Source organism: Lemur catta, chromosome 7 (genome assembly GCF_020740605.2).
Source record: "Lemur catta isolate mLemCat1 chromosome 7, mLemCat1.pri, whole genome shotgun sequence".
NCBI lineage: Eukaryota > Metazoa > Chordata > Mammalia > Primates > Lemuridae > Lemur > Lemur catta.
Genome location: NC_059134.1, coordinates 100868445 through 100893350, shown reverse-complemented (window position 1 = coordinate 100893350; position 24906 = coordinate 100868445). Strand labels below are relative to the sequence as shown.

General features: G+C 54.9%; 5 protein-coding genes across 9 annotated transcripts; 2 read left to right on the top strand and 3 right to left on the bottom strand.

The window, feature by feature from the left end:
* The first annotated feature begins 63 nt into the window (after positions 1-63).
* TM7SF2 (transmembrane 7 superfamily member 2) lies at positions 64-4960 on the top strand. Its single transcript, XM_045556070.1, has 10 exons — positions 64-359; positions 766-962; positions 1064-1118; positions 1479-1673; positions 1755-1858; positions 3386-3505; positions 3595-3763; positions 4001-4081; positions 4168-4290; positions 4569-4960. Exons 1-10 carry the CDS (start codon positions 308-310, stop codon positions 4727-4729), a joined length of 1257 nt encoding a protein of 418 aa, XP_045412026.1. The 5' UTR covers positions 64-307; the 3' UTR covers positions 4730-4960.
* A 276-nt stretch (positions 4961-5236) lies between these two features.
* Positions 5237-6587, bottom strand: ZNHIT2 (zinc finger HIT-type containing 2). Its single transcript, XM_045556071.1, has one exon. It carries the CDS (start codon positions 6484-6486, stop codon positions 5275-5277), a length of 1212 nt encoding a protein of 403 aa, XP_045412027.1. The 5' UTR covers positions 6487-6587; the 3' UTR covers positions 5237-5274.
* Positions 6588-9058: 2471 nt separating this feature from the next.
* Positions 9059-10634, bottom strand: FAU (FAU ubiquitin like and ribosomal protein S30 fusion). Of its 2 annotated transcripts, none has more exons than XM_045556064.1 (5): positions 10524-10634; positions 10173-10273; positions 9934-10078; positions 9409-9464; positions 9059-9234 (listed from the first exon to the last, which is right to left on the bottom strand). In XM_045556064.1, the coding sequence occupies exons 2-5, from the start codon at positions 10245-10247 to the stop codon at positions 9109-9111; spliced, it is 402 nt and encodes a 133-aa protein (XP_045412020.1). In that variant the 5' UTR covers positions 10248-10273; positions 10524-10634; the 3' UTR covers positions 9059-9108. The 2 variants fall into 2 exon arrangements, with proteins under 2 accessions (XP_045412020.1, XP_045412021.1); XM_045556065.1 differs by having other exon boundaries at positions 10173-10255; positions 10524-10629.
* Positions 10635-10746: 112 nt separating this feature from the next.
* Positions 10747-15513, top strand: MRPL49 (mitochondrial ribosomal protein L49). The gene is made up of 4 exons (XM_045556063.1): positions 10747-10882; positions 13051-13201; positions 13900-14024; positions 14138-15513. Exons 1-4 carry the CDS (start codon positions 10805-10807, stop codon positions 14282-14284), a joined length of 501 nt encoding a protein of 166 aa, XP_045412019.1. The 5' UTR covers positions 10747-10804; the 3' UTR covers positions 14285-15513.
* SYVN1 (synoviolin 1) lies at positions 15424-23028 on the bottom strand. 4 transcript variants are annotated; one of them, XM_045556061.1, is made up of 16 exons: positions 23004-23028; positions 21997-22145; positions 21680-21772; positions 21438-21590; positions 21275-21323; positions 20746-20849; positions 19671-19797; positions 19476-19575; positions 19330-19395; positions 19120-19236; positions 18861-19024; positions 18449-18577; positions 18182-18361; positions 17908-18094; positions 16739-16890; positions 15424-16666 (listed from the first exon to the last, which is right to left on the bottom strand). In XM_045556061.1, exons 2-16 carry the CDS (start codon positions 22126-22128, stop codon positions 16560-16562), a joined length of 1860 nt encoding a protein of 619 aa, XP_045412017.1. In that variant the 5' UTR covers positions 22129-22145; positions 23004-23028; the 3' UTR covers positions 15424-16559. The 4 variants fall into 4 exon arrangements, with proteins under 4 accessions (XP_045412017.1, XP_045412018.1, XP_045412015.1 ...); XM_045556062.1 differs by having other exon boundaries at positions 18182-18358; XM_045556059.1 differs by lacking the exon at positions 23004-23028 and adding an exon at positions 22795-22993.
* Between the last annotated feature and the right edge of the window lie 1878 nt (positions 23029-24906).

Here is a 24906-nt window from a genome sequence, read left to right as displayed (position 1 = left end):
CTCTTGCTTGCTGGGCGGGACTTGCTGGGGGTGGGGTTTTGAGGCTGAGGTGCCTCCTGAGGCGCCCGCGTCAGGTCCGCCCCTGAGAGCCGATTGGCTGGTGCGCTGGGCCCAGGATGGGCCGGGGGCGGGTCCATTTAAAGCCCTCTGGACAAGAGCGGTTACTGTCCGAGCTCGGCGTCGAGACAGGTGCAGGCTCAGCGGGCCGGATCCTCTGCATCGCCAAGCCCATCTCCTAGGGGATGGGGCGGTCTGTGTTTCCTTGACCGGCCTTTGTGGGCTCCCACTCTCCGGCAGAACAGAGACCATGGCCTCTCCTCAGGGTCCCCGGGCCCCGCTGGAATTCGGGGGTCCTCTGGGTAATGGGACAGAGAAAAGGGGCTTGGCGCAGAGGCTGAGCGAGGGAGAGCTGGAGGGGGTGAGCTAGGAGCCAGGACTGGGGCAGGATTTGAAGGTGGAAGGCTTTGGGGGAATCCTGGGGTTTGCGGGGAGGTGTCTGGAGAGAGAGAGCTGAGAAGGGGCCAGTCCTGGGTGCTGCAGAGCGGGGGATTTGTGGAGTGGACCGGGAGTTGGAACAGGACGGTCTTCGAGGAGGTCTGGGGGTGGTGGACCAAGATGGAAGTCAGGGAAGGGGACTGAGGCAGCGGGGAGCTTGGGGGCGGAGGGCTGGGAATGCTGAGAGAGCCCGGGAGAAAACCAGGCGCCTGTGGGGGCCAGGGGGAGGGAGCTGGGAGCGGACCCCAACGCCATGGCTCCCTCCCTCAGGCGCTGCGGCGCTGCTGCTGTTGCTGCCTGCCACCATGTTCCACCTGCTCTTGGTGGCCCGCTCAGGCCCCGCGCGCCTCCTGGGCCCACCCCCCTACCTGCCGGGGCTGGAAGCGCTGTGGAGCCCGCAGGCGCTGCTGCTATGGCTCACCTGGCTCGGCCTGCAGGCGGCGCTCTACCTATTGCCGGCGCGCAAGGTGTGGGCTCTCCTCGCGGACGCTCAGGGGAGACGGAGGGGGCTCGGCGAGGGGGAAGATACCCCCCCCCAAACCCTTATCAGAGCCCCTTGTATCCGCAGGTGGCCGAGGGGCAGGAATTGAAGGACAAGAGTCGTCTGTGCTACCCCATTAACGGTGCCTGGGGGACGGGCCCTTGCACTGCAGTTGCGCGGGTGGGGGTGGAGCTCAGGTGTTGCTGGGAGGTCCGTGGAGATTAGCCCCGACCCCAAGCTCCCTTACGTGCCTCTTCTACGCCCAGGACAGACGCCGGGGGGATCTCTCCGCGCCCATAGTCCTCACACCCCCCTACCTCATTTACTGCTACTCTATGCACCAGAGCAGTGTGGTAGGGTGACCTCCCAGAAGGCCACGGGGGCAGTCTAATGTTTGGGGCGAGGTCTGTGGCCTCCCTGAGCTTTGGGGTGTGTATGTATGTATTTGAGGGGAGGGGGTGCAGGTGCACAGCCCCAGGGCTCAGTGTGTGCTGTGGTTCAGGCTTCCAGGCCCTGGTGCTGACAGCCCTGTTGGTGGGGCTGGGGGTGTCAGCCGGGCTGCCCCTGGAGGCACTCCCAGAAATGCTCCTGCCCTTGGCATTTTCGGCCACCTTCACCGCTTTCATCTTCAGCCTCTTTCTCTATATGAAGGCTCTGGTAGCGCCTGCCTCCGCCCTGGCACCTGGGGGGAACTCAGGTGAGAGGGGGAGTCCCAGGGGGTGGAGATGGAGGCAGGCAGGGGAGCCTGCCTCCAGCTTCACCCCCCGTTATTCACCAGGTAATCCAATTTACGACTTTTTCCTGGGACGGGAGCTCAACCCTCGCATTTATTTCTTTGACTTCAAATATTTCTGCGAACTTCGGCCTGGCCTCATTGGCTGGGTATGCTGGGCTTGATTGAGCTGGCTTTGGGGCCAGGGGGAGGGGTGGGATGGTGGAGTCTTGCTTAGGAAGGGCAAGGCCAAAATTGTGCAGACATAAACCATTAATCATTTATTCATACAAACATTTGCTGAGTCCGCCATGTGCCCTAGGCACTGCTCTAGGTACTGGGAGACAAAAGAGAAAAAAATTATAGGAGAAAAAAAATCTCTGCCTCATAGAGCCTACGTTCTAGAGGAACAGACCGACAAAAAAAAAATAAGTATAGATAGCATGCCAGGAATGATGAGTGCTATGGAGAAACAAAGTACTGTGGGAGCTAGGACAGCACGTGCAATTTTAAATAGAGCAATCAGGCGTAGTCTATTTCCAGGAGAATGATCACATGCTCCTTGGTGGTCAAGGCAGTGCAGAACTTAAAATTAATCACTGGGTTAGCAATCTATCTGTCACTGGTGGCCTCTACAGCATTCTACAGCATTTTAACTGGGTTCTTTGGTTATAATCATCCATGCTGGACTGCAGCCAAGATTACCAAGGTCTCTCATGTCACCCTGGAAATGATCTCATCTGAGGCAGGGGCGCCAAGTGCCCACCATGGATCTGAATCCTGGCCTGACAACTGGCACATCAGCCTCTGTGGCTATTTCCTCATCTGTGAAATGGGATAATATTAAAGCTTTCAGCCAGGCACAGTGGTTCACGCCTCTAATCCCAGCAGTCTGGGAGGCCAAGGAGGGAGGATCGCTTGAGCTCAGGAGTTCGAGTTCAAGAGCAACAGTGAGGCCCCATCTCTACTAAAAATACAAAAATTAGCCGGGCATCATGGCGTGTACCTGTAGTCCCAGCTACTCGGGAGGCTGAGGCAGGAGGATCGCTTAGGCCCAGGAGTCTGAGGTTGCAGTGAGCTATGATGACACCACTGCAGTCTACCCAGGGTGACAGAGTGAGATTCTGTCTCAAAAAAAAAAAAAAAAAATTAAAGCTTTCTCCCAAGATTATTGTGAGGATTAGAAGAGGTAAACTTAATGAAAGAATCGAGCTCAAAGCTGCTAAAACACGGGTCCTCAGTACAGGTTGGCTCCAGCTAACCACTGAGTGCTTACCATGTGCCAGGAGTGCTGTGCTTAGCGCTCCATGGCAGGATGCCATCAAGTCCTTAGCTCCTTGAGGCAGGTCTGTAATCACCCCCATCTTCCACATGGGGGTGGGGAAAGTGGGCTTTGGAGAGCGTGAGGAATCTGGCTGAGTGGTGAAGCTGATTCAAAACCAGGTCTGTTTGAACTCTGGAGCCCCAGTGCCCACCTGCTCCTGGGCTGCTCCCCACAAAGTGAGAGCAAACAGGCTGCCAGCACCTTGGGTGGCAGCACTCCACAGTCCTTGTGTCCCTGGGTACAGGCCCTGAATCTACTCAACAAAGGGCTACCGTGTGACTGTGATAGGTGAGAGAAGGGCAAAAGCTGCCAATGTTCTGCCCAGGTGCTGCCACCTCTGTGGACATGACAACCCTGTCCCCTTTCTCCCCAGGTCGTCATTAACCTGGCCCTGCTGGTGCAGGAGGCAGAGCTGCGGGGGAGTCCCTCACTGGCCATGTGGCTAGTCAATGGCTTCCAGTTACTTTATGTGGGCGATGCTCTCTGGCACGAGGTGAGGCTGAACTGGGCAAGGGAGACAGGGGAGGGTGTCTGAGGACCTGGTGGGTACTGAGCCAGTGTGTCTGGGTCCTGTCCCTGCAGGAGGCCGTCCTCACCACGATGGACATCACACATGATGGGTTTGGCTTCATGCTGGCCTTTGGGGACCTAGCCTGGGTACCCTTCACCTACAGCCTGCAGGCCCAGTTCCTGCTGTATCACCCACAACCCCTGGGCTTGCCCATGGCCTCCGTCATCTGCCTCATCAACGGTCAGTCAGGAAGGGGCAGCAAAGTGGGCCTATCATTTCCCTTCCCCCTGTCATTCATTCCCTGTTTATGCAGCACCCACTAGGTAGGTGTTAAGCCCCAGGTGCTTCTCTAAAGCTAGGGGCAGGGTCCTGGGTGTCCAGGCAGAGTCTGGGCTGTGGACAGGTTGGGTGGACGGCCAGGGTCAGGCAGAAGGCTGTGAACCTCAACCTTGACCACCTGCTCATACTCTCCCCCAGCCATTGGTTACTACATCTTCCGTGGGGCTAATTCCCAGAAAAACACTTTCCGAAGGAATCCTTCTGATCCCAGAGTGGCTGGTAAGCTGGGTCTCTAGGGTGCCATGGGTGCAGTGGGGCAGTTGGGCTTCCTGGGAGTTCCCCACCCTGCTACCTATCTTTCCCAGGCCTTGAAACCATCTCTACAGCTACAGGACGGCAGCTGCTGGTGTCTGGGTGGTGGGGTATGGTCCGACATCCCAACTACCTTGGAGATCTCATCATGGCTCTGGCCTGGTCCTTGCCCTGCGGTGAGTGGCCTGGGTGGGCACGGGTAGGGCCGTGTGAAGGGCAGGGGTGGCATGGTGACCACAGATGCCCAGTCTAGGTGTACTGTAGTATAGTCACGGAGCTGGGTATGGACCCAGTGTGGCTGGGGCACACCTTTGTGCCAACCTAATATTGTGGGCCTCACTGCAGACCTTGAACCTTTCATTGTTGAGCCCTGATGCCCTGTGAGCCATTAGACATGGGAACGTCTATGAACTGTGGGGTGGTGGGGTGGTCACAGAGCCTCCCCTACCTACAGGAGTGTCCCACCTGCTGCCCTACTTCTACCTCCTCTACTTCACTGCACTGCTGGTGCACCGTGAGGCCCGGGATGAGCGGCAGTGTCTGCAGAAGTATGGCCTGGCCTGGCATGAATACTGCCGGCGTGTGCCTTACCGCATTGTGCCCTATGTCTACTGAAGCAGTTTTACTGCCCCAAGAGGGGCATATGCCCACCCATCCACCAGCACACCCAGAACTAGGAGCCTGGACACACTGGGGACTCACAGCCCTGCAATCTACCCAGCCTTCAGCTCCACCAGGCAGGGATGAATGGCCTCAGAGAAGAGGGGTTTGGGGCAAGGAGAAAATGAAGCCAGTGCCCCCAAATGGAAATGCTCTTCCTCCTTTGGATAAACATCTGGAACCCTTGGTGCATTTCTCTCCCATTCTGGGGCCAGGGTATTGATGACTGGTTGGGTCAGCACTGATCAGGGAGAAGCTGGGAGGCGGTATGTGGGCCCAAGAGTCTGCGGTCAGCTGGGACAACAGCTATCACTCAGAAATGGTCACTGATTGCTTGAGCACAGGAGTTTGAGGTTGCAGTGAGCTGTGATCATGCCACTGCACTCCACCCTGGGCAATAAAGTGAGACCCCATCTCTTAAAAATAAAATAAAATAAAGAAATGGGCACTGCCAACAGGGCAGACCAGTCACAGCTTTATTAAAGACAAGGGTCCCTAGTTTAGCCAGGGAGCTCCTCAATGAGAGTCCTTGGGGAAGGTGGCATGGGGCCTCGCCACAGCCGCTCCAGCTCCCCAGTGAGGGCTGCCACCTCCTCGGCTGCCACAGCATGGGTTCTGTGGGCCCGGGCACAGTCTAGAGCCAGCGGTGTGAGGGCTGCCTCATTTTCGTTGGTCCAAGCCAGCAGAAATTGGCACTTCTTCCGGGCCCGGTAAAGGCGATCTCGCTCTTCCCTATCCACGGCCTGTTTTCGGGCCCGGCCCAGGGTCTGCACCAGGTGCCCCAATGCTGCCAACGTGTAGCCTTTTTGGTTGGCTGGGCCCTCGCCCTGCAAGATGCGGGCAGCCTCGAGCATAGCACCGCGCGTACCCAGGGGCCCAGGGGGGTGCTCGCCCGCTTCTAGCACGTGGGCTGCGGCCTCCAGGGCTTCCTCCGCACAGGCGAAGATTTGCTGGGTGCCCAGGGCTCCGGAAACACCCAGCAGCGAGGCACAGAACTCAGACAGCAGCGCGTCGTCACCGCCATGGTAGAGGGCCAGAGTGTGCGCGTAGGCGAACAGCACGTTGGGCAGCTGGAAGCGAACGAGCGGCGAAAGTGGGCCACGGCTCAAGCTGGCCAGCGCGGGGATGCGGGTGGGTACGGCGGGCGTACAGGCCCCCGGGGCGTCTCCAAGAACTCGCTCGGCGGCCGCGGGCTCCGCGGCGGCATCATCCTTCACCAATCCCGGCGTGGTCCTCGCAGGGGCGGGCTCCCGTTCCCCGGCGTCACTGCCCGAGGCATCATCCACCTCCTCCAGAAGCCGCGGTCCAGTCCTGCGGCCCCACCACCACGGCCGCCACGGAGGCAGCAACCGCCCGGCCTCGCCGCGGCTCAGCAGCCGCTCGAAAGCCGTCTTCTCGGCCGGCGCCAGCCGCTCCCAGAGTCCTGACAGGCCGCCGGGCGCCGGGCCGGGGCTGAAGCCTGCCTCCGAGGGCGCGTCTTCAGTCTCGCGTTGCTGGCGCAGCCGGCGCAGGGCGCTTGCCAGTCGGCTGGGCGAGGCGCTGCGGCCTCGGAGCTCTCCCAGCACCTGGTCTCGGTAGAAGTCTTCGGCGCAGGTGCCATGCGCCCGGTAGCAGCGAAGCGAGCAGTAGGGCACGTTACAGCGAGGGCAAGTGTAACGCGCCGGCTGGGCCTCCCCTGCCGGGCAGAAACCACAAAGCCCGGCCGGCTCCATGGCAACCGCGCTGCGCGCTGCCCGCGAACGCACACCGCTCTAGTCCAACTTCCGGCGCTGCTCGGTACTTCCGCCTCTTTGCGTGGCCGACGAGGCACTCAGATAAGGCAATGCTTCCGAGGGTTCTCGGCAATGCCCACCCACACTCGGAAGCCACGCCCACCCCTCACACCCAAGTAGTGCTTGGGCAGGCGCAGAAGCCGGTCGTCACGTACAAGCCCCGCCCAGCACGATGACGCAGCGAGATCAGAAAAAGAGCTCAAGCGAGCCCTCCGCCGGTCCCAGCTCGCCCCCTAGTGGTCGCACTAAAACGTGGCCCCAAATTGCCTGAAGAAAAAAATAACTTCCTTTAGCACTATGATGTGCTGTGGCAGAAACCAGTCTTTGCTAAGCATCTGACCTGGGCCAGTAATTGCACCAGGCCTGTGGAAGATGAGGGGGGACCTTGCGTGAAGGAGCCGCTATTTCACTGGGGGGCATAGACAAAGGGGCAGTTAGAGTGCAACAAAGACCAAGACGGGGACACCTAGCCTACCCCGGGTGCGTTGGGGGCATTTCCTCTCTTCCACAGAAAGCAATATTTAAGAAAGATCTGAGCTCCTATTTGATTTCCTCCTCCAAACCGGTCTCTTCATTAAATATCTATACTCTCATTAAGTATCACCGCCATTCATCCAACTTATTTTTTAATTCAGCAATACCATTTCTGGGATTCTATCCTAAGAAAACAATCCTGAGGGGAAAAAAATCTTATCAAAAAATTGTTCATCTATGTGTTTATAGGCAGAAACTAGAGTTAGTGCCCTTCCCCTGCCACCCACACTTTCATCCAATAGTGAGATAAGGAGTAGAACTCTGGCCCAAGCCAAGATCCATAAACCCAGGACTAACTGGGAAGATGCAGACATGGTTGGAAGAGGCAAAGAAGAACGGAGAATTTAAGTCCAAATTCCTGGCAAGGCAGGCTTCTGAGAAGAAAAAGTTCAAGATGTCAAGTACGTCTAGGTTGAGCAGAACAAGAAAGCCAAACCGAAACTTGACCCGAGATCAGAACCTTCCAGGAAACATCCCATAATGTGGATCCTGTCATTGAACTTACTAGGTGTGTAGATTGCATACTAGGTGCCCAGAACACAATGAGCATCAAAAAGAGATGAGGTCCCTATCCTAGCAGAGCTTAGTCTTGTGGTACTATAGGAGTGATGAAGCAAATTGTGCTAAGCTAGGTGCAGTCTTGATCCACGGCACCCTTGGACGTAAGCCCTGTTTTATTTCCTCTCCCCTCACATGCAATCCTAAACCCTGTCATTTCTGCCTCCAAAATACCGTGTTATTTGTTTTGATACAGATCACACTATTTCCCTACCAATATCTGGATGTACTTGAAGATTTTTTTGCATCCTTACTACTACTGGTGGTCTAAGCTACCTGCCCATTCACCTGGATGACACCATAAGTGGTTTTCCTAACTTCCCCCCCAGCCCTCCAGAAAGAGCTACCAGAGAAATTGAGATCACAGTCAGATCACATCTGTCTCTTGCTCAAAACCCTCTGTGACCCCTCCATTGTACCTGGACCCAAACCCAAACCCAAACCCCTCCTCCATTGCTGACAAGGCCCTTGTAGGATCTGTTTATCCACCCTGAGACATCACCTCTGCGCCTGCAGTCCTGTTGGTGTCATTCTTTCCCTAGCTCATCGCTTGATCAGCTCATTTCAGGTCTCTCACATCTAATCTTCAGAGATCTTCCCTAGGGACACTCTTCAGTATGTCTGTCTACAACCCGCCCGCACTTTCATTATAGCACCTTTTCTTTTTTTGAGGCCCTAACACTTGTAACTGTTTTCCTCACTTTCCACCACAAAAATCTAAACCACTAGAAGGCAGAAGCCATGTCTTTTTTTTTTTTAAACAAGAGTTAAAAATAGCCAATATTTGCACACTTACTATGAGGCTGGTGCTAAGCTAAGCATTTTATATCCTTTGCTAGAGGAAACCTTGAATTGGCCCCAGAAGAACTCCACTTCTGTGAACGCCAAAACAAACATCAACTATCCAATCACAGGTGTCATTACGTAAGCAAGGCCAGCCAGGCAATCACAGAGGTACAAACATGGTCACGGTCACTATGGTGCCAATGCAAAGGCAAAATCGATTTCTAAAGCTGAGGCAGACCAGCTTCCTGCCCTGGACTCTACCAAGGTCACAGCTGGTCCCAAATTCAGGGAAAGGCCAGATTCATCTTCTACCCAAACCCTTTCCCTCCCTCCTTTCCATTGCTGTCTCCACAACAAACCTCCCATCACAATGATTCCTGCTACCTTCTGTTTGTGAGATGAAAAAGAAGGACTTGGGGGTAAATTATCAGGGATTTCCCCAACTTTCCATCTGAAGGGCTGGAATCTGGGGTTACTGCTTCTTCACAGGAAGCCTTCTCTTATAGTTTACCACTTTCCCCCGGACAAAGGCCCTTGGCTCTATCTGTCTCACCATTCTTCTAGGAGACACATGAAGAGCCCTAGAAGTCATGCCTCTCCCTCTGGCCCTGAAAATGAAGATGAAACAGTGAAATGACTGGGCTAAGTGGCTTTTTATTAGAGAAAGCCAGGATTACAAGGAACTTAAGAGTTGGCATTGGGGCCCTTCTTCTTGCCAAAGGTGGGCACAACATTGACAAAGCGCCGATTGTACTGCATCCGCCGCTTGGCCCGGCCTGTCTTCTTCTTCTTCTTCTCCTGTTTGGCCACCTGGGAAAAAGGAGGGCTAATCAGACTCTGGTTGACCTCTTCCATGCCTAGCATCCCTTCCCTTGAGTTTATCTCCAGGGAGGGAAAAGGCAGATTGGACAAAAGTCCAGGGTCTTGACTTAGGTGTGATAGGAAAAAACAAAGTCCAAACAACACACTAATACTCTCACTCACCTTAGGAGTCTGACCTCTCACTTTTCCAGCACGCGCCAGGGAACCATGGACTTTACCTGTGGTGGGAAAGGAGGACAGCAGCAGGTAAGAAAGCAAGAAGGCACCACCCAACAGAATCCCTCCTCCTTCAACTCAAGCCTTTAAAGACAAGCTGGGCCCAACAGGTAGTGAGAACAAAGTTGCAGAAATTGGCCTATGACCAAGTTCAGGATTGTCCAGACTTTAAAGAATAATTGAACACCACCTTCAGAATCCAGTCTGACCTCCTGATTTTTTAGTGAGACAAATGAGAGCCACAGAAGGATCTGGTAAGTAGCTGAAATATAACTACCGCCTGGATCAGTCTCCCATGGACCTCTTAAGTGTTCATTCAGAGGGCGGTAAAGATGAAGAATTACCCTGATATGAGGACACTGGAAATCACTATCTGTTTTGCCACGGAAATGACACTAAGTTGCCAGGACCAGGCACCCCATATCCATTAGGAGCTCATAAGCAGCTGAAACAACGTTCCTCCCCACTTACCTCCAAGCATGCGACCAGCTACTTCCAGAGTTGTCAGGGCCTCCACCCCACACTGGCCCAGGGTAGCCTCATCCTCCAGGGGCGTGCCTGCCAGGAGCACGACTTGATCTTCCGGGGCGATGCCCTCTAGTGAGGCTACATGAGCCTACAAGGAAAAATAAGACTCAGAAGTGTTCTCGAGCGGCTCGACGATGAAAAGCAAAAGAGGATGGAGTCCAAGGAGCACCAAGTAACCTTACCTTGATCTGGGCGACCGTCTCCTGGCCAGTCACCTCGAGGGTGTGTAGCTCCTGGGCGCGGACAAAGAGCTGCATGTTGGGGACTGAAGAAATAAAGGCGGCTTGTAAGAGAAGAGAAGAAATGCTCTGTTAGAAAGACGGTCAGGGAATGGAAAGCAGCCCAGAGGGATCGCGCCGGGATGAACTGGTTGCGGTGGCTCACGTGTGGAAGGCCGGGTCTGCCAGGGAGCTCGGATCCTGACTGGACCAGGGCACAGAGCAACCCCCGCCCCTCGATTTCCCCTGCGCCCTCTGACCTCGCGGGCAAGCTGCTACTAAGCCCTTCGAATTTAGCTGTGGCCCAAGCCTTACCTGAAGCACAGCTCCCGCGGCCGCTACTACGAAGATGGAGTCGAGAAAGAGGAAGGAGCGAGGACGCGCACGGCTTCACCGCCGGCTGCGTGCTACGTCACTGCTGAGCGACCGCGCGGGCTTCTGATTTTTGTACCGCCCAAGGCGGCCCTAGCTCCGCCTCCTTACGCTGTGCGCAGGCGTTCTTCCGTCCCAGGCCTCGCAGGCAAGACGGGAGTGGGGTGGGGCGGGACCAGGCCGGTTGCGCGCGCAGTAGGCTGGCGTAGGCGGGGCATTCCAACATGGCAGCTACCATGCTGCGGGTTACCCTACGCGGCTGGCGACCCGTCGTCCAGCGGGGCTGTGGGTTACGGCAGCTGGTGAGAGTTCTGAACTTGGATCTGAGGGCAGCGGGCTGGGTGTGAGGCTCACTGTTATTCGTTGTAACTCTGAAAATCGCATCGCTAGTTGGGGCCTTAGTTTTCCCTTCTAATCGGGGTCACTTGTCTCGAGTGTAGATACGAGACTGAGAGAGAAAGTGGCAGAGACTGGAGTGCGCTTTGGGAGCAGTGTGGTGGTTGGAATTTGGCTGCAGGACTGCCCAGGTTAGTCAGGATTCAGAGGAGCTGCACATCGACTCTCGCTGCCTAATTTTTCCAAGGGGAAACCGTTCCACAGAGTAGGGGTCGGTCCCAGATCATTGGCGACACCTTTGGGAACCCAGAGCTCCTGATATGCAAGCCACGTCATTCTGCTTCACTGCTCTCCTTGTAACCCGGACCCTATCAGAACTCCAGAGTGCCTGTTGAGAGAAGTGTCCAAAAAGGATCTTTAGGCTGGAGAATGAGAGGACAGACTGGAGTGTGACCTTGAGTAGATAGTTTTTAATTTAATTTTTTCTTTTCTTTCTTTCTTCCTTTCCTTTCTTTCTTTCTTTTCCATTCTTCCTTCTTTTCCTTCCTTTCTCTCTCTCTCTCTTTCCTTTCCTTCCCTTTTTTTTTTGAGACAGAGTCTCACTCTGTTGCCCAGACTAGAGTGCCGTGGCGTCAGCCTAGCTCACAGCAACCTCAAACTCCTGGGCTCAAGCCATCCTCCTGCCTCAGCCTCCAGAGTAGCTGGGACTACAGGCATGCGCCACCATGCCCGGCTAATTTTTTCTATGTATTTTTAGCTGTCCAGCTAATTTCTTTTTATTTTTTAGTAGAGACGGGGTCTCACTCTTGCTCAGGCTGGTTTTGAACTCCTGAACTCAGATGATCCTCCGGCCTCGGCCTCCCAGAGTGCTAGGATTACAGGCGTGAGCCACCGCGCTGGCCCTCTTTCTCCTCTCCTCTCCTCTCCCCTTGCCTTCTCTCCCCTCCCCTCCCCTCTCTTCTCTTTTCTTTTCTTTTCTCCTTTTTTTTCCTTTTCTCCCTTCCCCTTTTGTGAGACAGAGTCTCTTTCTATCGCCCCTGCTAGAATGCAGTGGCATCAAGATAGCTCATTGCAACCTCAAACTCCTGGGCCCAAGTGATCTATTCCTGCCTCAGCCTCTCCAGTAGTTGGGACTTAAAGATGTGTGCCACCACACTCAGCTGTATAATTATTTCTTAATGTCAACTATTTTCAGGTGTAATAAAATACCTAATCTGTCACATTGTAAGAATTAAGTGAAAACAATGCCCATAAAGCACTTATTACAGTGCCTGGCAGTGTCTATATGAAGCTAAAACTTTCTAGATAAGGGGAGGGATACTATCATGTGAGTGTGAATGGGGAATTATCGTGTTTGCTTCAAGTGCCTAATCCAGAACTAGAATGTTTCAACAGGATGTTCAGAGGAAACTTAAATATTGACAAATGCCATATTGGTTGTTCTTATGGTTGATCAGCTTTTTGGAAATATACTTGTTTTTTGAGTCCTACAGAAATCCTAAGAAAGGCAGGCTGTTCTGTGCACCTGAGCTTCTCTTCAAGTCCCACCTGCACTCTGCACCCTGGAAAACTGAAGTCTAGTGCTTTCCTATGTCAAGCTAAATAACAGGCACTGACTCTTTGGAAGAAAATGATATTTATTTCGTAATGGACATAAGCTAAGTGTGTATTCAGGGAGGTAAAGGAAGACAAAAGCTTTTAAAGGAAACATGAGGATTACATAATTGTTTTGAGATAATTATCCTTGACTACCAGGGTCAATAACAAGGGTGGCACCAGTCCAAGCTTGGATAGGTAGTTGCTGGGCAGATATCCTCAAAGAAGTGTTTTTTGTGTATGATTGCTGTGGCCTTTGTGCAAAGTTGTGGTTTTTGCAGTTTGTTGTGACAGTTCTCATTATCAGGCATTTGTGCATGAGAACCCTCTTTTCATGGCCTTCCCTGGCTCTATTTGTCAATATTTTTAACCCAAGTGACTTCGTTTTAATTCTGACAACTTTCACACCTACCCCTAGCCTTTTATTTACACCATTTTCTCTGCCTGTAATGTTTCCTTTCTCTTCCTACTGAAGTTCTGCCTGTCCTGTGTTGGGTGTGCTGTTGGAAACAAGGGTTTTTTGTTTGTTTTGCCTCAGAGCCAGACCCAAGGGCCTCCAGATTACCCCAGCTTTGTGGAGTCCGTGGATGAATACCAGTTTGTGGAGCGCCTGTTACCCCCCACCAGGATCCCCAAACCCCCAAGGCATGAACATTATCCCACCCCTAGTGGCTGGCAGCCTCCCAGAGGTGAGCTGGGTGATGGGGATGGTCTGAAGGCCGCAGGGAAGCATTCTCCCCGCCAGTGGTCAGCCTGCCCTTGCTGAGGTTCTGGATTCCCCAGTGGGTTCAGGACTCATGTTGAGATACACCCAAGGAAAGGCCCAGGAGTGGAGCCCTCTGATTCACTGGTACCCATCCATCCACACGGATGGGATCATCCCATACGGGGAAAAGTAAAGCACAGAGAGAAAACCCAAGAGCTCTTGGATCTCTCCTCTCCCCCTAGCAGACTATGTTCCATAATTGAGAACACAGCTTGGGAATCACGGAGTTCTGGGTTTGAATTGGGCTCTGCTATTTACTGCTGGTATGATTTTTAGTTAATCACTTAGTTTCTCCCAACCTCGGTTTCAGCAAAATGAAGGTAATCTGTTCAGCACATAAAGCCCTTAGTGCAGAGCCCAACATATGGTAGGTGTTCAGTGCTTGTAAATCTCAATCCCTTTGTTCCAGAGATTGATTTCAGCCTCCCTGACCCAGTGGAGAAGGGCAAGGATTGGCCCCATAGGGGGACCCTTGGGGTACCAGGGCAAATAATTTGGTCCTGACTCTAAACTGAGAAGAGATTCTCTGACCTGAAGTCTGAAGGTGGCTTCGTCCAGTTGGGTGCCCTGACCCTCTGCAGACTCTGAGGGGAAGGGCTTCACTCTCCCTCCTTGTCACAGACCCACCACCCAACCTGCCCTACTTTGTGCGACGCTCTCGGATGCATAACATCCCTGTCTACAAGGACATCACACATGGCAACCGCCAGATGACTGTGATCCGGAAGGTGGAGGGGGACATCTGGGTAAGTGGGTGGGTGGGTTGGGGTATGGTCCTGACCCTTTGAGGGCTGTAGGGATGGGAGTCCTCTAGAGGGGAGGGACTCTTGGCCAGGCCTGATTTGTCATCTTCCTCCAGGCCCTGCAGAAAGATGTACAAGAGTTTCTGAGCCCACTGCTGGGGAAGACACCCATCACCCAGGTCAATGAGGTGACAGGTACCCTGCGGATTAAGGGCTACTTTGACCAGCAGCTCAAAGCCTGGCTCCTGGAGAAGGGCTTCTGAGGCCCAGCTGAGCAACCTGCATGGTAGCATCACAACAGACTGCAGTCCAGGAGACCTCAGGAGGAGGGATGTGGGTGTTGGAGCCCCTGGGACAGGGATACAGAGAGGGCTAAGGGCTTGGGCAATGCAGAGTATCAGGCCTTTCTTGCATAAAGGGATAAATGGGACCCTATGCACAGGTGTCAGTGCTGGGGGAGAGCTACCCAACACTGGAGACCAACCAGGAACACCCAAGCTAGTGGGAGATGTTGGCTGCTGTCCCTGTCACACACTTTAGCTCCTTCCTGCATTGGGGTTCCTTGGGCTCAGCTTTTCAGATTTGAGGGGTTATTTTCTGGTGGAAACAGTAGCCCAATCTAATTGAGGGGAGGGTAGCACAGGGCAGACCCACTGGGCATGTTTCTTCCTTCGCCCTCTAGGACTCACTGCTGCAAACTTCCCTGAGCCCTTGCTCTAGGCCAGACTTGGTATAGGCCTTGGAGCACAGATTTCTGAGGTGTGGGTCCTGGAGGCCTTAAGTTCCAAGTGCAGTGCTGAGCACAGCAGCACAGAGTGCCCGTGTCAGCCCCTGGGCTCTTTCTATCCGGTGGAGAGAGGTAGGAGGCCCTTTCTGGGTCTCTGTTCCATTTCAGACCAGACTTGGGCCTGACAGCATTTCCAGCTCCTGGATGTTAAGGGATTAGCTCTGGCTGGTCCGACCACCAGGGAGTGCCTGGGAGCTCCTCGCAGCCCAGCACAGGGCCGTCCTCAGTCTGCTGACCTAGAGTCAAGGCTAGTCTTTTGTCCTGCCATCCCATCCCATCCAGCTAGCCTTCACACTTGCCCCATCCTTGGAGTCACAGGCTAAAGGCCTGATGTCCCACCCCATGGCAGCATCAAACTGGCTAAGACAGCTTTCAAATCCTGGCTCTCCTACTTGATTTCTTACCTAAGGTACCGTATTGAACTTCTCTGGGGCTCAATTTTTCCATATGTAAAACGGGCACATCTTCCTAATCAGTTCATGGTCAACAGTGTCCCAAGGGTAGTGCTGGCTTATGTGAAACCCTCACTCCTGGAGATTCCAAGCTATTCTCAAGTCTACAGCCTCAGCAAGGAAATGGAGCCCGACACACTGATGCTATGACACAAGCCCCACCAATCGTTAATGCAAGTTTTTATTTGGCCGTATATACAATTTAAGCTATTAAAATTTGTACAATATTTACAAATTAAATAATCATCTGAAACTGTCTCCAGCAACTCTTGTAACACAAAACCAAGGGGGGAAAGACCGGGGCAGGCAGGCCTTGGCTCCTGTGGTCCCTCCCTGGCCCACAGCCTTTTCTAAACTGCAAAGATCAGGAGCCTGGCACTCCTGCTTCTCTTTCTGGAGTTTAAGCATTCAAATTCAAAAGACAAAATTTAAGCCAAAAGACACACTAGCAAGGAATTCCAATTCTAAACTCAAGAAAAGTTCTGCAAGTTGAGAAGTGGCCTTCCTTGGATTCTGGGGTCTGCAGTGGTTAAGGAGCAGGCACACTAGCCTTCAGCCTGGAGGCCGGCTGGGCAGTGGCTGCTGGGTGAGATGGGTCAGTCTCACCTGAGAGAAGCTGCAGGGGAAAGGGGCCTGGGGGGAGGGGCGGGGCAGGGTCCCTCAGTGCTGCCCGCCTGCCCCCCCACCCCCAGGCACTCCTTTCCCTGAGTTGTGTGGTTGCCAGTAAGATGTGGAAATGCCACAGGGCGTAGGGGGCACAGCCACCACCACAAAGGGCTTCTGGGGAGATTAGGGCAAGAAAAGGAAATCGATACCAGTCTTGTTGGGTAGGCCGGGGAGCAAGTTCCTGGCCTGCCTCCAGCCCCTCTGGAGCCCACACTTGGGAACGGGAGCTAATACTGTTCGGCACTGCAGTGTGACTCCACACACACAAGCAGGGCTAGGAGGGGCTGCCCCTTCTCCTAAAAAGGAATGGGGGAAGAGGGCTTGCCAGAGGCTGAACTTTCTGCTGTCATAGCCCCAGCTGGGCCCCAGCAGGACACAGGGCTGAGTTGGAGAGGAAGGCTGGAACTGCGCCCCCCAACCCAAAGCCCCACAGCTGCCAGGGATTCTGAGGGCTGGAGTCAACTGGGAACTCAGGCCTCTCTGCACTTGGCCTAGGGGATGCCACCACCTCTTCCTCAGAGCTGGGGGTTACTACTCCCTGGTGCAAATAGAGGGAGCCGGCACTTGGTGGCAGGACGTGTTCCAGCGAGGGCTGCTCAAGAGAGCAAGGGCAGGGGCAGGACCAGGGCAGTGTCAGTGGGCAACAGGGGACTCCAACTTCTGCAGGCGGCGGCGACGCAGCTCTGCAGCATCAGGCTCTCCATCCTCAGGCAGTTCCTCGGTGCCCACTGACTCAGGAGCTGGGGATAGAGGTCAGAAGTGGAATCCAGGGAAGTCCTCTGCCCCACCCTCCGGGGACTGATCACACCTACCTGGAGGCTTTTCAGTTTCAGGGGCTGGTGGGGAGGCTCCTGGGGATGGGGTGGTGGCCTCGGAGCTGGGGATGCTGGTGGAAGAGGCAGCAGCGACAACTGGGGGGGCAGTCTCCTCAGTGGGATTGACTGAAGTGGCAGGCCGGGGGGGCCTGGGAAGAGAAGGGAGGAGAGGTGGGCCTGGCTTGGGTAGATTCTCCTACCCTTGGTGAGCCTTGTAGGACGGAGTCTAGACTGATGTGCCTCTGCGGCCCCAGTGACCAGCAAACACAAGTGAACACATGTTGAATGAACCCTCAAGGGCCAAGTGGTTCTGTCCCACCTGGATTGTGAGCCGCTTGTAGGCATAGACTATTGACCTGTTCACTTTTACCCTGGGGTGTCAGGCACCTTATAGGGTAAATAAGTCCCAGAGCACTCAAGCCTTGGACTCCAGTTCCTCTCCAAGCCTGTGCTGTCATTACTTGGTGCCAGGTGCTGGGTACTTGTCACTTAAGGAGAGCACCTAAGAGGAAGGTTTGGAGTGGGGGTTATGAGACGAAACCTGTTGGGTACAGTGTACACTGTTTAGGTGATAGGTATATTAAAAGCTTAGACTTCTCCACTGTGCAATTCAGCTATGTAACAAAAACCACTTGTACCCCCTAAATCTACTTAAATAAAAAATGAGAAAAAAAAATAGGCCTTACAACCCTTCTATTCTGATGAAGTAATGGAGGTCACAGAGCAAGTGAGCGATGGAACCAACACCTGGACTTGGGCCAGGATGGCTCCAAGTGACTTTGTATTACTTGCTCCCTCAGTTCATGGGCAGCAATTCCCAGTCACAGTGTCACCATACCTGAAGGTGTTATGTGTTGAACTAATAAAGCACCGCAGATTCTGAATAATTTGCCTTTGGAAAAATACAGAGGCACAAGATTCAAAGTCAGCTCTCTAATAAACATCGCTCCTACTTAGATCCAGACATGCCTTTGGAGTTGGAGGATAAAAAGGCACCAGGAGTCACCAAGAACTCCCTGAAACCCTGGGCGGGCCTGAAGATAGGTGGCCTGAATCAGCAAGTGTCACAGGTGGCAGGAGAGCCAAAGGCTGAGAACCACTGCTGGGGACCTCTTGGCAGCTCCGCTTCCCCACAAGCCCATCCCATGTTCCCCATGCAGACGCACCCCAAGGAGGCCAGCACAGTGAGGTACTGGTTGATCTGCAGCATGGCGGCGTCCAGCAGCGTGTGGATGTTGCGCAGGCTCTGCAGCCGGGCCTCCAGGTGCTGCCGCTCGTGGCCCTCCAGAGCTCGCAGCTCCTCCGGGGTCAGCCCGGCAAAGCCCGCGGGGGGCACAGGCATTGGGGGGAAGGCTGGAGAGACGTAGAGGCTCAATCTGGGCTGCCCGGGCCTGACACCACCCCAGCCTCCAGAACAACCTGGGGAGTAGCCCAGCTTACCAAAGGGTGGAGGCAGGGGCATACCCATCCAGGGAGGCGGGAAGGGGAAGCCTGGGGCAGAGCTGGCCTCTGTTGCAGAGCCAGAGCCAGAGCCAGAGCCAGAGCCAGGTGCTGGGGCAGAGGCAGCACTGGTGCCAGCAGCTGTGGTTGTGGCTGCTCCACTGGGCCGAGAAAGGGCTGCTGAAGCAAGAATGAGAAGTAACTGTTGCTGGGCCTCTCGTTCCATCCCTGCCATCCCCAGGCTGTCCCGGCACCCAAAAGGCTCACCTGCACTAGTGGACGGAGGGGCCGCAGCCTCTCCTGAGCTGGGGGGAGGTGGGACAGGTGGAAAGGGGCCCATGGGAGGCCACAGTGGGAACATGCCTGGAGGAAAAGGAGGCAGGAGGCCCTGGGGGACTGCAGAGAAAGGACAGAGTGGTAAGAAAAGGGCCAAACTGAGATAGACCCAACTCCCAGGCAGCAGGCTTGACTACTGAGAGCTTTGTCCTCTTCCCATGGGCCCCTGCACTTAGCACTTGCCAAACCGAGAGCAAGCATCTATTTCTTACCTTTTCACCCCTCCCCAGCTCTAACTGTGGGATGCTGGAGGACAGGGACTCTGATTCCCCAGCATCTCCCATACCCAGACCAGGGCAAGTACTCAAAGGTGTACTGAATGGATAAATGAGGGGACACTCACAGTTAGGGGGCTGGGGCAGAAGTGGTGGGGGATGGGGGGCAGGGGGTGGCCCCTGATCTGCAGGCTCCGGGGGTGGTGGTGACTGGGCTGGTAGCGATGCCCGCAGGACATCCATACGGCAGGTAGGGCAGGTCTGCTGCCGCTGGAACCAGGAGCGCAGGCAGCTGGGGATCAAGACCAGGCAGTGGTCAGCAGGTCACTAGGGGCCTGCCTGCAGGGCCTGTGCCCTGATGTGCAGGCTCCCCGGGGCCTCTCCCACCTGGTGTGGAAAATGTGGTTGCAGGGCAGTCTCTTGGCACCAGTCACCATCTCTTCTCGGCAGATGATGCAGACGTTGTCCATTGCCTGGAGTTCCTCTGGGGTGGCATCTGGATACCTGGTTAGGATGCAGGGATGTGTCAGATCCAGAGCTGGAAGCAGGGGGACCTCGGGCAGAGCTTGGGAGAGCAGCCAAGAGAAGCCTACTTACAGTGTGTTCATGTTTCGGATGGCTCGGCGAGACATGATGGCATCTGTCACAGCTTTCTTGAACTGTCTGAAAGGACAGTCAGTGAAAACAGAAAGAGGGAGGGGAGGGGTCAGGACAGGAGGGTGGAGGGACAGGGCTGGGCTCACCTCATGGCCAGGTACATGGGCCGGATGGCAAAGAGTGGGAAGGTGTGCACCTTGATCATGATGGTCATGAAGGCCATGTACAGCAGAACCTTGATGAAGCCTAGGGGAGGGATGCACAGGGCAGCGGGTCACCGGGTCTGGCAGGCAGAGTGGGGGATGCTGGTCCAGGTCAGAAGAGACCCAGGCTCCTCTCACCTGTAAACAGCTCCGTGTAGAGCATGTACACGGCCTTGTTGTCCCAGGGGTTCTCACTCTGGAGGTCCACGGAGTGCAGCACATACTTGATGAAGATGGTGAGCACCATCGTCATCAGGATGGCGTACTGAAGGAAGAGGGGGATGCAGGGACATAAACACACAGCTCCCCTTGCTGCAGCCACACTCTGCTCCACCCAGGCCTGAGTACAGCAGGGTGCAGTGGTACAAGCACAGGCTCTGGACACAGCCAATGTCCTCCTAGCTCTCTCACTCACTAGCTGTGACTTCATTGGCAACTCACAGAATCTCAGTTTGCACATCTGTACGTGACAGAATTAATCGATCCTTTGTAACAGTGTCGTCTTGCTGATTAAGAGATGTGGGTCAGGAGCTCAACACAGGGCCTGGCATGCAGTAAGCACTCAACAAATATGAGCTATTGGCCAGACACGGTGGCTCATTCCTATAATCCTAGCACTCTGGGAGGCTGAGGTGGGGGAACTGCTTGAGCTGAGGAGTTCGAGACCAACTTGAGCAAGAGCAAGACCCTGTCTCTAGCGAAAACAGAAAAACTAGCCAAGCATGGTAGTGCATGCCTAGTAGTCCCAGCTACTTGGGGGGTTGAGGCAGGAGGATCACTTGAGCCCAGGAGTTTGGGGTTGCAGTGAGCTATGATGAGGCCACTGCACTCTAACCTGGGAAGACAGAGCAAGACCCTGTCTCAAAAAAAAAAAAAACAAAACCCAGCTGTTGTCACTGAACACATTCTTCCTCTGCCAGAGACTCGCCTCCCCAGTTTTCCATCAAGCTAATTCCCTCCTGTCCATCAACAGCCAGCTCTGGCATCAGCCTCCAGGAAGCCTTCCCTGAGCTGCAAGTCAGGGCTCCTCCTCCCTTCCAGCCTCTTTTTGTACTCTTCCCTGATTGCCTAGGAGTGAATGTGTGAGGGCAGGGGCCAGATCTGACTGATCGATGCTCTTTGGTGGTAGCATGGGGCTGGCCACATAGCAGGTGCTCAGGCACGTGCAGTGCCACCTCAGGCTTATACCCCCAATATCCCAAGCCAGTTTTACCTCAAAGCCAAACACCAGCTGCACAGAAGCCCCACGAGTCAGGATGCTGTGATAGGCGTGGCTGACGAAGAGGAAGTCCAGGATACCCAGGAGGAACATAAGGGCTGTGGGGACCCCCCAAATGGGGGTGGGTGGGGTCAGCCCAGGGCCTGACAGCCATTTCCTGCACTAGGACAGCCCCACCCCCAAGCCCATCATGGCCCCAGCCATCTAGTCAGGTGGGCACACTCCACTAAACCCGGCCCTCTGGGAACTCCCATTTTGCCTTGGGGGGGGGTGTCACTGGGGCTGCCCTAGCTCCAGGTGAGGAGGCAAAGAGCTACGGGCCCAGGCAGCTGAGAAGCCCTGGGGTGGAACAGGACAGAGATGATGCAAATTAACTTCCTAAATTATCTTTCCTGTACAGCTGTGGGCTGAGGGGGCAGCCTGTGCTCTGGGGCGCGGGTCCATGCCTACTGACTGTTCATGGTCCAGTCCTCCATGGTGCCTTTCCTCCCTTCGGCCCCTTCCCCCCCTGAGTCTCACTCACAGATAATGCGGCAGTGAAAGAGCCAAGAGATGTTGGGGCTGCGTTCCATCTGAGGCAGAACAGAGAGGGGGCCTGTCAGGAAGGCTGGGGCTCACCCCACAACCCCAACCCAGGCTGCACTGCCCCACAAGGCTGCTCCAGGGAACCCCCTGACCCGACTCACAAAGTCCACACGGTCCTCCGCCAGCCAGTGAAAACATTTGAGGAAGAGAAGGAGAGTGAAGAGTGCAACAAAGCGGGGGCTGAAGTCGTCCCGGAAAACGGTGAAGGCCAGACAAGTTTCAGTGACAGCATACCAGGAACGTTCCAGGAGGTGCTGGGGGTCAGGCAGGGAAGAATATGGAACCAAGACATGATGTTTGCCCCGTGCCCTGCCCCTCACCTTTGGGGCAGCCAACCTCTTACCTCCATCTCTGCTGCCCTCAGCTGCCCAAAGAACACCTTGCCCATCACCTTGCCCAGGAGGAACACAAGGACAAAGGCCTGGATGTACAGGACCTAGAAGTAGGGAGAGGCTATGGTTTGAAGTCACTTTCTGCTTTCCTCTGCCTGGGGCTCATCATTCAGAAACCTCCCATGCCCATCACAGTTTATTTAAAGTTAGGCAGCCGGTGTCTACTTCTCTTCTCCCCTCCCTACCTGACCTGTAGCCCCGCCCCTGTCCCAGGCAGACTCCTCCTTCCCTCTCAGAGAGTTCCTCCCTCCCTGAGCCCTGAACTCACAGCCATGCTGGGGCTGGACTTGGTCAAGTACACCACAGTGGGGTAGAACTGGTGTTTGAGGTAGTAGGCGTGAGCCACCACGGCCCCCGTCAGCGCCAGGCTGGCCGCCATCATCACTGCGGTGCGGAACATTGCCCTGGCCTGGAGACCTGCATGGAGAAGAAAACAAAAGAACTTATGTGATGCTCATGCTGTGCAAACCCAGCACAGTGCCTGGCACAGCGTCAATAAATAAGACGGGGGGGGGGGGAGGATCGCATTTCATCCTCAGAATCATCAAATCAAGAATAGTACACGCTCCCCCATTTTACAAATAAAACTGAGACTCAAAGGGGTTAAGTGATCACACTGACGCAAGGCCTGGAACCTGGGCTAGTCTTGTTTCAAATCTAGGGCTGTTTGCACGCTGCCTGCCAAACCTCCTTCTCTAGGGAGGCAATGAGGAAAGGCAGCAACGTCGGAGGAGGTAGGAACTGCCACCACTGACCCTCGAGTGAAGGTGCTGGGATGGGAGGCTAAAGCAGAAATCTGCTCCAGGGCGGGGAACGCGGCCTAGGCAGGGAGAAGCTAAGGCGCGGGGGGCCGCAGCCTGGGTAGGCTACAGCGCTGGTGACAGCTATGCCAGGGTGGGCAGCTCGGACGCGCGCCCCACGGGAGCGAGCTAGGTACGTCAGCCTGGAACCCTGGCGCCCCCCAAGCCCCAGGGCAGTGTCAAGTCAGGGCCCTGGAGAAACGGCCCACCAGCAGGGTGCAGTGGCGGGGCAGAGTGAGACCCCGGCTGCCTTCACGGCCGCGCACCTGTGAGCACCAGGAGTTGCGAGCGTCGCAGGCGGGGCCCAGCCTTTGGGAGAGCGGCCGCCCGGGCGCTCCAAGTCTACCGCCAGCTGACAGGCCGAAAGCGGGCGTCGGGGCTGAGGGGGCGCGCCGATCCCGGAGAACTCTAGGGGAAAGCACAGGTCCCGACCCCAACCCCAACCCCAACCCGGGCTAGACTTCGCCACACTCACCAGGAGCCCAGCGCCGCGAGCCCGCTCAATCCCCGCGACTGCAGCGGCCGCTTGGGTTAACAGCACTCCCCACCCCCTGCGAACCGGAACTTCAGGGGTAAGACACCTCACTTCCGGCGGCGCGGGGCGCGGCGTGGGTCGTACCAAGGGCGTTCCCCCCGCCCCCGCGGCTCTCAGCGCTCCCTGCGGTGCCGGGAGCGGCCGTTTCTGCAGCGAATCTGGGCTTCGTGCCCACGGGGACGGGCTGAGCAAGAGACGCGAGAGGGGGTCGGAAGGGAGTAAGCGGGGCGGGGGGAATCGAGTCCCCCTGTTTATTAGTCACAGATGGTTTGTCCTGGACCGCTGGGAGGCCTCAACCTACTGGTGGGGAACTCTGGTCGCAAAGCGGGTGAGCGCGCCGTACCACTTGGAAGGGGAATGTGCAAGGGACAGACTTTACAGGCAAGGGGAATAAAATGTTTTAGAGCCTCATTCCAGGGAGAGTCACAACAGTTTGACAAGCTGTTCTCTGGGAGAATTGCACGCAGAAAACAAAAATTTGTCTTTTCCATAATCCCTCCCCGTGTTGAGTGGGAGTGAATTTGGTTCCGTGTCTGTCACTGATTGGTTGCGATAAAGTTACGCGGACCAATAAGGAAGAGAAAGGAAATTTACTGGCCTATAGAAAGAGAAGAGCAGGTGAGTGGTTGCTAGGGAAGGCTGCGTTGCCTAGGACTGGGTCCTACCCCAGCTGGCCGATAGTAGCGAAATTGCAGTCCGTGGGCAGGTGATCCTTATCCCGCCTCGAGGAACATTTGCTGCGTAGCGAAAGGGAAGAGCAGCCAGGTGTGCGCAGGACCGAGGAGAAGACACACTTTTAATTTCTGCTCATCTTGGGATGAGAGTGTTGTGTGCAAAGGAATTGACTTCAGCGCCGCATGCGCGCACCCCTCTCCGTGCCTCCAGTTTTGCTGGCGTTATATTGTTTAGCCCTGGGCCATAGCCAAGACTCCCATGGTCCTGGGCTGCCCCGTAATTCAGTTTGTGTCTGGGTCTCAGCCATCTCAGTCCGCTTATTGAGAGAATGGTGCTAATGCATCCACTTTGTGCCTTGCGTTTTCCTCCGTCATCTTATGTAACCATCAGTCACCAACGTTTGTGAGCTAGGTGGTGCTGTCCCCATTTTAAACGTGCAACCTGTGAGGTTCAGAGGCTTAATCAGACCTCTGCTAGGATTGGCGCTGGGTCTGCCTCTGAATCCCTGGGCTATTGGTCTCAGCCACCTTCCCCACCACCTGTAGACCTGGCAAGTTGGGCTTGTAACGAGTTGCTGAGTGGCCCTCCACCCCCATAAGGCCATCTATGACTTTCTAGTGACTACGTCCAATGGTCAGCTTTCAGTCCTTGCCTGACTCAACCTCTCTTCCCTTCTTGAAAGTCTTCTCCCTAAGCTTCTGTGACCCACACGACCTTACTTTTCTCTTTTCTCTCTGGCTATGCATCTGCCCCCTTCCTCTGCCCATCCCTTTATTTAAATGTTGGTGTCCACGTTGGCCCCTTCCCTTTACCTTTCTTGCATGATTTCCTCTGCTCCTGTGGATTCAACCCCCCACCCAGAGCCTGATGACTCCCAGCTGGGTCTCTCCTGCATTTAAAGTAGTTCAGTGCACCTAGACACCATCCACACCCCAGCTCCAAAAACCTGGGCATCATGTTCACTGTGTTCCTCTCCATCTGCCCCCACATCCAAACTGGTGATTAAGTCGTTTGTTCAGTTGATTGGTCTACAAATATGTATCAGCTGTCTCCTGTTTTAGGGACATGGGGTGTCAGTGAACAAAACAAAGATCTCTGCCTTTGGGGAGATTATCCTAGTAGATGTGATAAGCCACCAAACTATAGACATAATGTGAGTGAAAAATTT